The sequence below is a fragment of the Mchenga conophoros genome, linkage group LG22, assembly GCF_057382185.1.
Source record: "Mchenga conophoros isolate Kocher_MC1m ecotype Shallow Benthic linkage group LG22, M_conophoros_male_GT1.1, whole genome shotgun sequence".
Lineage (NCBI taxonomy): Eukaryota > Metazoa > Chordata > Actinopteri > Cichliformes > Cichlidae > Mchenga > Mchenga conophoros.
The window spans coordinates 337,576-350,196 of record NC_140546.1 but is presented as its reverse complement, the minus strand read 5'-3'; the positions used below and the strand labels follow the sequence as shown (position 1 = coordinate 350,196).

General features: G+C 39.7%; 1 protein-coding gene across 1 annotated transcript; it reads right to left on the bottom strand.

The window, feature by feature from the left end:
• Positions 1-2,659: 2,659 nt before the first annotated feature.
• On the bottom strand, positions 2,660-9,794 carry LOC146548423 (tyrosine-protein kinase STYK1-like). Its single transcript, XM_085262168.1, has 6 exons — positions 9,620-9,794; positions 6,744-6,802; positions 4,208-4,465; positions 3,864-4,100; positions 3,502-3,683; positions 2,660-2,836 (listed from the first exon to the last, which is right to left on the bottom strand). Exons 2-6 carry the CDS (start codon positions 6,799-6,801, stop codon positions 2,747-2,749), a joined length of 825 nt encoding a protein of 274 aa, XP_085118294.1. The 5' UTR covers position 6,802; positions 9,620-9,794; the 3' UTR covers positions 2,660-2,746.
• Between the last annotated feature and the right edge of the window lie 2,827 nt (positions 9,795-12,621).

The window sequence follows — 12,621 nt, the reverse complement described above, 5'->3', positions numbered from 1 at the left end:
AACTTACTCATTTTTAAACTCTTACTACTTCAACATACGTTGACATAGAGCCACCATTCAAACTTTAAAACGAAGACAAGACATTCAACTATTCAACTTGTATTTATCTTTTCAATATCTATTATACTTTTTCTTCAGTTCCAGTTTAAGTTTCATGATGTTTTTTCACCCGTTTCAGAGTTTATAATGGGTGTGTATGGGACGGAATGTTGGGGCTAGAGTGAGGCAGCTCAACTGCTAGAGTGAGAGGAGCAAAAAAATTAATCTTAAAATATTTTTTAAAACTGCTGCTGTGTCCGCAGCGTTTGCTCTACAGGTATGATTTTACCCTCAAAACGTAGCCATCGTTGTCCTCTTTCATCCAATGTGTTTACTATTGTCCTAGGTGTTATGGTTCTTTCATAAATGTCACCAATGCACAGCCTCCTCCCTCCAACTCTTCCATAGACTCTAATGTTAAAATGGCTCAGAAGGTTCGTTTGAAAATCAGAAGAGCATGGTGTCTTTCCACTGTCACCACGTCCATATAATAAACTCCACAGGCATGAAAACTGAGAATTCAGTAGACTAGAAGCTGCTGTCGCTCACGGTGAAAGAATTTTGTCAATACGACTTTTACTTTTCATTTGGGAACGATTTGTTTCGGCCTGACTTTTCTGTTCATTTTAAGCAGCAAAAGTGAGGTGCATGTCTGTGTCGTGTGTATGGAGCCATTGGGTGCGGTCACTATAGCAACCAGGCTCACACCTGCCTGCTTAACGAGCTCTGCCTGCCACTCTGCCAAGATTCATCTTAAACACTTCTCTTTCAACTGCTGCTGTGTCCACAGTGTTAAAGCCATCATTTTACCCTCAAAACGTCGCCATCGTTGTTCTCTTTCCAACACCGTGTCTTTTAAAGCTCACACTTTTAAATTTTTTAAACTGTGTGGATCAAAGTGGAGGGATCACATTTTAGTCATTCAGTGATTCAAAGAATATGAACTTTTAATATTCATTCAGATGTTTTCTGACTCTAAATGTTCTTTTCTCATTTCTTAGGTTTTTCTAATTTACAATTAAAACATTTTCAGCTTTTTTCCAACTTCTTCTTCTGTGTAACCTTCAGCTTTTAGCAGTTCAGCACTTTTGTTTTCAGGTTAAATTCGGGTTTTTTTTTTTTTATCTCATTCAATATTTTTAACTCAAAATTCAGTAATTAATTCATTTCAGTGCATACATTCAGATTCAAGCATTCACACTGCAGTTTCTTCAGAAAATGCACTTTCTAGTTATATTTTATTATTTTTCCGTACGTTTTTTGAAAGCCTACTCCTTCAAAACCGTTCAACTTAGAAAAACCATTCAAACATCGTTAGATTCCTATTATTTTGGACAACATTGCTTCTATTTTTCTCATTTTTAACATTTATATTTTTAATTTTATTCAACTTTATTCAACAAAAATTTCCCATGTATTTCAATGGGGAGACCCTTCAAATTCTCATTCAACTTACTCATTTTTAAACTCTTACTACTTCCACATACATTGACATAGAGCCACCATTCAAACTTTAAAACGAAGACAAGACATTCAACTATTCAACTTGTATTTATCTTTTCAATATCTATTATACTTTTTCTTCAGTTCCAGTTTAAGTTTCATGATGTTTTTTCACCCGTTTCAAAATTTATAATGGGTGTGTATGGGACGGAATGTTGGGGCTAGAGTGAGACAGCTCAACTGCTAGAGTGAGAGGAGCAAAAAAATTAATCTTAAAATCTTTTTTAAAACTGCTGCTGTGTCCGCAGCGTTTGCTCTACAGGTATGATTTTACCCTCAAAACGTAGCCATGGCTGTCCTCTTTCATCCAATGTGTTTACTATTGTACTAGGTGTTATGGTTCTTTCATAAATGTCACCAATGCACAGCCTCCTCCCTCCAACTCTTCCATAGACTCTAATGTTAAAATGGCTCAGAAGGTTCGTTTGAAAATCAGAAGAGCATGGTGTCTTTCCACTGTCACCACGTCCATATAATAAGCTCCACGGGCATGAAAACTGAGAATTAGGTAGACTGGACATTACTGCCGCTCACGGTGAAAGAATTTCGTCAATACGACCTATACTTTTAATTTGGGAACGATTTGTTTCGGCCTGACTTTTCTGTTCATTTTAAGCAGCAAAAGTGAGGTGCATGTCTGTGTGCGTGTGTATGGAGCCATTGGGTGCAGTCACTATAGCAACCAGGCTCACACCTGCCTGCTTAACGAGCTCTCTCTCACTCTGCCAAGTGGAGGGATCACATTTTAGTCATTCAGTGATTCAAAGAATATGACCTTTTAATATTCTTTCAGATGTTTTCTGACTCTAAATGTTCTTTTCTCATTTCTTAGGTTTTTCTAATTTACAATTAAAACATTTTCAGCTTTTTTTTCCAACTTCTTCTTCTGTGTAACCTTCAGCTTTTAGCAGTTCAGCACTTTTGTTTTCAAGTTAAATTCGGGGTTTTTTTTGTTTTTTTTTATCTCATTCAAGATTTTTAACTTAAATTCAGTAATTAATTCATTTCAGTGCATACATTCAGATTCAAGCATTCACACTGCAGTTTCTTCAGAAAATGCACTTTCTAGTTTATACTGTATTTATGCTTTCACTGAATCCACAGTTGTAGTTGCTGTTTTTAAAGTGCTTTACAAATAAAGTTTTCTTGGGAAGCAGTTTGCTCAAAGATCGTGAAGCAGACTGTTGGAAGGGCAGACAGCTGTTTAACCAACCAGAGCAGAGGCCACTTGTGCTGCCATGGTGAAGATCCTCTTCTCTGTCATGTCACAAGAAGGCTGTAAACCTGAGTTATCCTTCAGTGGGAGAAAGGTGTAAATGTGTCAGACTCGTTACATTCAGAAAGTAGACATGTTACTATAAACAATCAGTCTTAGTGAGTATTCACTTTGAAAGCTCTGAGATCTTTCCTCTCTCTTTATGGATGTTCATAATTAGCTCCTATCCTAAACCGTACACCACTAGACGAGGACAGACTGTAACTGTCAGGTTATTCAAATCTTTTCAGAAACAGCTTACGTTGCACTATACTGCCCCTCACAGGCAGATGGCTGTAATTACTTCAGTCACCATTAAGTTTAGAGTTCATAAGCTAAACATTATCCTTCTATATAATATGTGATTAATATTGTATTTATCCCGTTTACTATGTTTAGTTGGTATAGTGTTTTTTATGTTTAACCTCAAAAGGTTTTCAGCCAAACTCTTGGGTTGAATGATGTATTTTACCATTAAACTGTGACTTAATTTATTTTTCTTGTTTTTGTTGCTCAATTAGCAATTTTAAACTTGAGAAACCATTACATTATAATTTGGAACTAAATACTATGTTATTGTTTTATATTTAATTGTGTTATTGATCCTTTACTTTGCATGCACTGTGGCAATTCTTTGTTACTGCACTGTAAACTTTACTCCCAGAGCATGCTCAGCGTCATGAATAACTAATAGGTTGCACTACCTGTCTGCATCTCCACAGGAAGCCCAGCAGGTCTCTCTGCTGTAGCTCTTCCACCACCATGACTAAAGGGGACTGCGCTGACATAACGCCGAGCAGCACAGGTATGAAGGGATGCGGCCCCAATCCAGACACAAAGGAAGCAAACCCCAAAAACTTCTGTTTCTCACTGCTGGTGGCTGTTTCTGGGAAAAATAAATATTTGATAACAGAGTTAGACTTAACATTTCCAGTTACTGTCAATAATTGATCATTTTTGACTTTGAAAAGCATTTTGGACACAAAAAACGGAAAACACTTGTTTGTAAGCCATTTTGCAGGTATACTTTGCAAAACCAAAACTTGGTTCAAGCAGCTCAGTTTACCTTTCAGCACCCTCAGCACGACGTTCTTGTTGTCCGTGCGTGCTCTGTAGAAGTTGACTGTGTCATTAGGGTGGATGGAGAAAGTCTGCGGCAGTGCAGCAACCTGGCTGAAGGCTTCATGATGCCTTTCTGTGGACCTCTGTGGTGCTACAGCCATCGTTGGCCTGACATTCTGCCGCACTTGTGTAACAGACATTGGCAGCTCTTCATGTTCCAGTGGGTTGATGCCAGGGGGCGCTGTTTAAGGAAAGAACAGTGGACATTAAGCAGATGTGCATGTAAAGATGAAAAAAGTTAAAATATTGATTAAATGTGCACAAAGAGACTTCTGCATGCTGGCTCACCATCAATGCCCTGCAGATGAGATCTGTGATGTTGGTGCTTGGTGCGATGACTGTGGTGGTGGTTGGTGCTATGCTGTTGCTGGTGATGCCTCTCTGTCTGTCTGTGTGATGAGCTGTGGTAGTGCTGGGCCGTTCTGACCCGTGTCCGATTACGATCACAACAATACCTCAGTATAAACAGGGGCACTAAGGTGACCAGGGTGCCGAAGAGCAGCAGCGCGGGGACGATAATAACTTCCACCTGATATTCTTTTATCGCTTAGAGGGAAACACAGGAGTTCATGTGTAAATTTCAGGTCAGATATGCACTTGTTTATTAGACTTGCAGTTTCCTCGTTGCACTGTAGAAGAGGGTGTGCAGGTTTATTTTTGCTGTTAAGCGCAGGGCATGTTAACAGGTTAAGTATGTTGGCTGTTACACCTCCTGCTGATAGAAAAGTCTACCTAGACAGTGCATCATTTTCCATTTACGCCTACGTGAAATGTTGGTATTCAGCTAAACAAGACTGTAATTTGACGAAGCGGCTTTCACCATCGATCTGTCTATTTTAAAGATAGAAGCTTGGGAAGTGGAAAACAAAGCTTGGGCGCTTCATTTATCCCTGATATGATAACGAGGTTACATTATTTCAGGGCATGCAGGCATAGAGTAATGTGATTGTTGTGTTTTGGCTTTGCTTTCTATTGCTGGCCTAACTGGCTGATAACCAGCACAGTTTCCCACAGATCTGGATTCTTTAGTGGGGTCAAGCAGGTATTGTGGAAAGGCAGGACCTTTCCCACAATACCTGTTCATTCCCAGTATGATAAAAATAAACCTTTTTATGAATTTGCTGCTGGCAGCAGCAGTCATGGTTCTAGTCTGCAGCCTCGGTGAGTCTGGTGTAGAATCTTGTGAATCAATTCTCCACCTGCTTTAAGTTGTTGTTCAGCAGACCTCCAGAGCACAACCAGGACTAATTGTCACTGATCTAGCAGATATGAAAACCTAACAGTGGAGGAGCCAGGGTCAGCTGAACTAAAGTAATACAATTTTCACAATCAGAGTGTGGCGATTGTTCACCTCGATGACATCATCCTGCTATATTGGTATTGATACACCATAGATGGCAAGTGAAGTGTAAAAGGCAAGTCTCCTGCTATACTGTCCATCGGGCTGTGGTTAGATAGTAAAACTGGTTTTGACTAACTGGAATGAGTCACTCTGGCATCTGGAAAGTTCAAAGAGCATGCATTCTTTGAGTCCATGCATTTTGATTAGAGCTAATGAACTAATTATTTTTGATAGCTGTGAGAAATTCAACTCGTTATTGAGCTAGTTGATTGCATCAGATCTTTAATTTTAGCTCTGGCTCCACTCCCTTCCTTTTTAACTCACATATAACATCAATACAGTGATCGTTAACTGTAGTAATCATTAATCCATCACAGTTGATGTTGAAATCTTGAGCTTAAGCCTTGTTTGTTTTTTCTTGTACTACAATAGATCTGCAGAGCTTTCAAAAGCCCTGCCTTTTTTTTTTTTATGTTGTTTGGCATTCATGTATTAGATTTGGGGGCTCAGCCTTCCACTGATGTTTTCACTGTTTAAGCTCTACCTGCTTTTTCCACCTGCTTTAACCTTTAACCCACGTTGTTAGAAAGAGCAAACTGGAATGTAAAACTACTGGTACATATAGTCTCTATTACATTCTTAGGTGTGGTGAGAGCCTTACAGAGTACCATAAATCATTTCCTGTCATTTTCATTTTTTTTTTTTTCTTTTTTTTTTTCTGTATGTTTGTATTTTGTTCCTTGTTTAGGCTCTGTTTCCTGAGTTGCCCTGTTGTGTTGTTCCCTGAGTGCTTTTCCTTTGTGACTCTCACCCCCTGTGCGCCCCTCTGTGTATTTATGAGCCCTCGTCTCCCTTTGTGGTTGTTCCATGTTTCCCCAGTCCGTTATGTCTGTGTTTTCCCCGCGCTCTCTCTCCTCCTGTCTGAACCTCTGTACTTCCTGTTTTACTTTGCCCGTCTCCTGCCAGTGTGGTGTTCACTCCTGCCGTGTCTTGTTATGATTATCAGTGTCACCTGTGTTCCCCGTGTGCTCCCACTTCCCTCGTTAACCCTCTGTGTATTTATGTCTGCGTCTTCCTCGGTTCTGTGTCGTGTTCTCCCTCATTGCTGTGTGGATTCCCTGTGTCTCCCTACGAGTGTTAGTTATTGAGTCCCAGTTTAGTTGAGTTCTGTATTTCCTATGTTCTGCCTGTCAGCAATAAAGCTGCTTTTTTTTTTTTTTTTTTTTTTTTTTTTTTGGGTTTCTTAGATACTGAGTTTCAGGTTTCAACTCAATCAAGTACAAGCTAAGCTGTTAAGTTGGTGTCATTATAGTCAAAAGTTCATAATAAACAAGATGTCTGGAGTAGAATAATTTGTAAGGTCGCATAAGCTTAATAGAAGCGTCTATGTGATCGCCCGAGAGAAGAACTGAAAGGTCCAGGTGGGAGAGATTGTTCAAGGAGGAAGCAAAGGAAAGGAATAAGTAGGATTAGAGCACTTACTGCACAGGGTGTCGTTCGATGCACACACAGTAACGTTTGTAGAGCTGGATGATGACATGCTGGAGAGGGAAAGCAGAACACAGATCAACGTTCCTATGAGCTAGATATCCCTGCTCAGCAGCAACCTGAAATCCTCACACCTTACACAGTCACTCAGCTAGTGACTGTATGAACAGTGAAGTTCAGTCCAGCAGGACACACACCCACAGACATACAGACTGTTAGTGATCAACGTTAGCAAATCAATTCAATATTGACTTTGGCCTTTTATTCCATCTAGATTCACATAACAAATATTAGCAGTGACCTTTTAATCTGGACTAACAGAGCAAATATACCAGGGTGTGCTTGGTGAACGTGTGGTGCTGACCAGCTATTGGTTACAACAATAATGGAGAGAGCAGATGTCATTATAGCCATCAACTAGCAGTGACCCGAAACCCATAAAAGCCTCGTGACGTACAGCAGCCGGTTCAACTAATTCAATCACACAGGTGATATAAAAAACGTCTTTAATTTGAAATGGTAAATGGCCTGTACTTGTATAGTGCTTTACTAGTCCCTAAGGACCCCAAAGTGCTTTACACAACAAGTCATCCACCCATTCACACACACATTCACACACTGGTGATGGCAGCTACATTGTAGCCACAGCCACGCTGAACATTTTTATTAAAACCAGAGTTTTTCAAATATTATTCATCTGAAGGTGGCTCTGTACATCATCGTCATCTTTATTTATAAAGCACTTTAAAAGAAACCACAACTGATGCAAAGTGCTGTCCATTGGAACTAAATAATGAAATTATTTAAGGTACAAATAAAAACTAAATAAAGGAAAAAAGTAAAATAACTAATTAGTTAATAATTCATTTAATTACAAGAAACCGTGTCCCGCTGAGGCCAAAAGCCAAAGAATAAAAATGGGTTTTAAAACGTGTTTTAAAACTTGACAGTGAAGGAAAAAATGGGAAAACAAATACTGATGTAAAGCACAACACTAAAGAGGAAATGGAGATCTGAATGAAAACATTTGCAGCATATGTCTCTGCAAATGTCTCCCATGCACGTTTGACTGCGCGTATTTGCATGTGATGGCTGTTCATTCCCAGTACGATTACAGTGCTATTGGGTCATAAATGGGGATTCAGACACACACTTCTACAACCTTTTTCTTCTCAGGGAAGCACACTCTCCTGTTTGTTTAATTTGTTTAGCAAATATAGACATGAGTGTTTCACACTTGGCGCCTGATGTTCAGGTGATCACAAGAAGAGCATCATTATTTACTCACAGATGCGATAAAGTCATTAAGCAAATAAAACCTAATCACATGACTCGGGGATTAAAGTCACTCAGGTCACGATATTGGAAACAAAGACTTTTTCTGCAGATGCTTAAAACAGGTTATTCCAAAAACAACCTCGTTCAACAAGTTTGAATAATCCTGTTTGTAGCAGATGAACAAAAATCAGCTTATCTTAAATTGCTTAAAAGTTCAACAGTTGTCTGTAATTATGGTTGTTGTTATATAAATTTATGAAATTAGTCTCATGGTTTTCTCAGTAGTGCCATAAAACAGACTTTTGAACACTGCTGAGACTGTTTTTAGATTGCTGACCTTAACTTAACGCTGCAGTTTGTTTCTGGTTTGGTTTCTATCTGCAAACTATTGGATCAATAGTTCCAATGTGTGGTTGGGGGGTCCGTGGCATCACTTGGTAACCAGAAAAGCTTTGTTCATGAGTCTTAAGCTGTCAGAGAAGACTGCGCCATACAAATATCTGATAGTTACTTTGTTTTCTTTCGAAGAAGCACAAAAATAGTCAAAGGAGCTTGCAAAAGAAAAGCGTCTGGACTTCTTTAAGTTGCTTGAAGACGTTTCACCTCTCATCCGAGAAGCTTCTTCAGTTCTAAGGTCAAATGGTGGAGAGTCCCCAGATTTAAACCTCCTTTCACACCTTGGCTCAGGCGATTAGAGGATCATCAGGGGGTCCTTTTGTCCCTCTGTGGGGGGATACTCCCACTCATAGTGCGGCACTCAATCGTGATATGTATGAAGTTATTAACATCTCAAATGAGTTGTACAGTATGACTTGTTAATATAAACCAGTACTTCATGTCACCATATTGAATGTATTTCTGAATGGAGAGGATTGTTTGAGAAGTTTCCTTTAAAGTCTTCTAAGTCAAATAATGTTTGTTAAAAATAACACGCGTGCCTACCTTTTTCTTTTCAGTCATTCAAACAGCAGTTTCAGCACCACAGGCTGCCGTGGTGAAGCAATGGGATCAAAACCATCAACTGCGACTGATCTAAAGGTACGTGTGCTTGTTCAGGTTCTGTAAATGAAATGTCATCCTCATCCATCAGAGCTTATTACTGACTGACTGCTGCTGTGACACATGCACGCACACACCCTTACAGAGACACACTGGTATGTGGTAAGCATTTTTAAAAGGCAGAACATGCATGCACACATATGCGTGCACGCACAGTCTCTGTAACTTGTGTCAGTGTCACTAAACCAGTTTGTCTGCATTGTTCTGTCATAGTCACACACTATGACAAAACCAAAACACGCCTGCACGCACAACAAAAGGCTCTGCCATCTCTCTATACACACATGCACAGTGAGAACAAACAGGAAAAATTTAAGACACACACACACATATGTGCAAATGCTAGTGCACAAAATTAAGGCATCAGAACACGTAGCCGGTGTACTAAATTTACAGTGATGTGAAACTTCTTGTTCAGTCTTCAATTTAAAAGGAAAGAGAAATCAAGCCTCAAATTAAAAATCTGACCACTGTTTAATATCATTTCATTTTATTTAGTATGTTAGTCTGACACATATATATTTGAATCATACCTGCTGGTTGACTCTCTGGTGCTGTGTACATATCAGATTCTGGATGCTTCTTGTATCCAAAGCATGTAGTTTTGTCCTTAGTCTCATATAAGCTACGAAACAAATACAAATCCTCCGTTTTCATGGTTTCCTGATGTATGGAGAGAAATCCACACACAGACACATTTCCATTGAAGACATCAGTGAAGGTAGGATCTGTGTTTCAGTTCTCTCACTTGTGACTTTTCTCCAGTCTTTCTCTCTCGGTCTCTCTGCCTCAGGTTAGCCACACCCACCACCGACACTTTTTCTTTCTCAGCTTTATCACCTGCACATAGTCTGCAGTCAGTGTTGTATTTGTTTTTGAGTGTCACTGCTCATGTTTTCTCTCTGTGTATGTGTGTATGTGTTAGCTGGGTGGATTTATTAGCTGACAAACTTGGAGTTTTCCAGTGGGTGGAAATGCGTAATAATTTTTATTCCATCAGCTGCAGAAAAACTGGACTACATAGCAAACAGTCTGTTTAATTGCAGACTTGGCCTGCAGTTAAATGTAGTAGTTGTTGAATATACACAGACAGTGAAAGCTCAAACAGTGCACCTGTCCAACTATCGTAGCTGAATAAATAATGATTCCTCCACTATACTGCAGTACTGAGATTTATTTACATATTAAACAGGCAACTCTCAACTTGATCACACCTTTCCACTCTGTTTGGAAAGGTGTGATCAAGGGTGGTTAGTTTGCACTTGTTAAAGCAGCTGTGTCTGTCCCATATGATGTGTGGTCCAAGCACAAAACACAGCAGAGCTTTCTCACCAGTGCTTCTGCGGGACTAATGCAAAGATGCACACTGGGGAGTTAATTTAACCCTTCCAACACAAATCCTGGTTTAGCAGCTGTAATTAGAGTGTATAGGTGGACTATTCTGGTATTAATTAGTGACATTTCCTCTTTGTTTTTCTTTAGGCCTACACTTCAGATGAAACAAAAAGATGAGCAAAGTAAACCACATGCAGATCCATTTTGAAGAGGCCTGAAGTCTCAGTAGGAACAAACATATCCAAGGCACACTCGAATATTTGTAGCTTTTGTGTGAAAGCCTGTGTGAAGTGTCATTGTAGTGGCCTTGCTATTGAAGGCCACAGGTTTAATCCTTCTTGATTTTCCACTTTTACCTTCCTTTAGGAGCACGGTGAAACTGCCGTGGCTGTTTTGGTTTCAACCATCATGGAAATCTCTCCTGGTGCTCTCACTGCTGTCTCTGGTTTCAACCTGCACAAGTTCATCAGGGCAACACAGAGGTAACCAGCACTACATATTGTGTGCCACACCTCAGCGTATGTTGTTGCTGTTTAGGCTTTTTATGTTTAAGACACAAGCAAAGATTTTATGTTTTGCTTGAGTTGTTTAAAGGTTTCTGATTGTGTTGTTCTGTGTTTCTTTTAGCTGCTTCTGTTCTGAGAAAGAACTTTTGATATTGTTTACATTTCTGAGGTTTTGCTTAATCATGATTATTGTTCTGTTAGGCAGCCCATCTGTTGCTTCAGTCACTATTTCTTTGTTTTCCACCTCTAGTATGCATTGGAATTCTGCAAATGTGTGTTTGAAAGCAGATTACTTCACTGTCTGAAGCTTGATTTGTACCACAGCATTAAATATTACACCCCACATGCTGTAACCTCTGCTGTAGCCTGACATACACGCTCCAAGAAAAGCAGCTACATGTACACAAAACAGATTATTATGTACACCTGATTATTACAAGGGTAATGCCCCTGCATCCATTTTCTTAATTGCTTATCCAAGTTAGGGTCCCGGGAGGCCTGGAGTTCTTGTTGTCATAGAGCTGGACAGGTTGGCAGTGCGTCACAGGGATCATCCAGAGAGAAATTATAGCAGCAATGGCTAATATTTTTAAAAATTTAGACATACACTCATCTGCACTTTTAGGTGCACCTTGCTAGTACTGCATTAGACCCCCATTTACCTTCAGAACTGCATCAGTTTTCCACAGCATAGATCATGTGAATCTCCGATGTGTTTTCCAGTCTCCTATTGTCCAGTTTTGGTGAGCCTATATGAATTGTATGAGTTTCCTGTTCTTAGCTGACAGGAATGGTACCGTGTGGTCTGCAGCTGTAGCTGTGCTCCCTGGTTAAATACCTGCTTACCTTTGTTGTAACAAATGGTTATTTGAGCTCCTGTTGCTCTCCTGTAAAGTTGAACCAGTCTGGGCATGTTTTCTGACATCAGCAGGGTATTTTTCACCCAGAGCTGGTCATCTTTACGTCACTGCCTGAATGCACTGAGTTGCTGCCATGAAACTCACAGTTTAGATATTTGCATTGACAATCAAGTTTACAGGCATGTCTAACAAACTCACTTGTCCCTCATTTTCATTCTAACAGGTCTTTGAGCCAGTTTTTCTTTCTTTTAAAGCATTTCATTTGTAAAGAAACAAATTCCCAGTGTTTATTTCCTCATTCCAGTTTGAATAACCCAGTTTCATGTGTGACTGGAGAGCAGAGCAAACCAGTTCAGCCATTATAAGTATCTACAGCAGCTTCCTCGTGCAAAACTGGTCCCTTGTGCATACACTGATCTTTTTAGTTCAAATTTGGCTTTGTGTAATGTAAGCATCTGGACCTTTCACAGAAAATATAGCAGAAAATAAGGAAAAGCATGGTGGGAAAAAGTGCATTGTTTTTCTTCTGATGTAATGGACAGGCTGTAAAACAACCTTTTTTTGCGCCACGGACCGGTTTATGCCCGACAATATTTTCACGGACCGGCCTTTAAGGTGTCGCGGAAAAATACAACAAAATAAAACTAGTACAGGTACCAAAAAAAAGAAGATTTATTCATAACACACGTGAAAAGACCCAGGAAGACCGAGTTAAAGATAAAAACGATAACAAAATAACGCTGAAAACCGATAAAAACCCTGAAAACCAGACATTTCACACCTGAGCCTCAACTCTCGCGGCCCGGTACCAAACGACTCACGGACCGGTCCGAG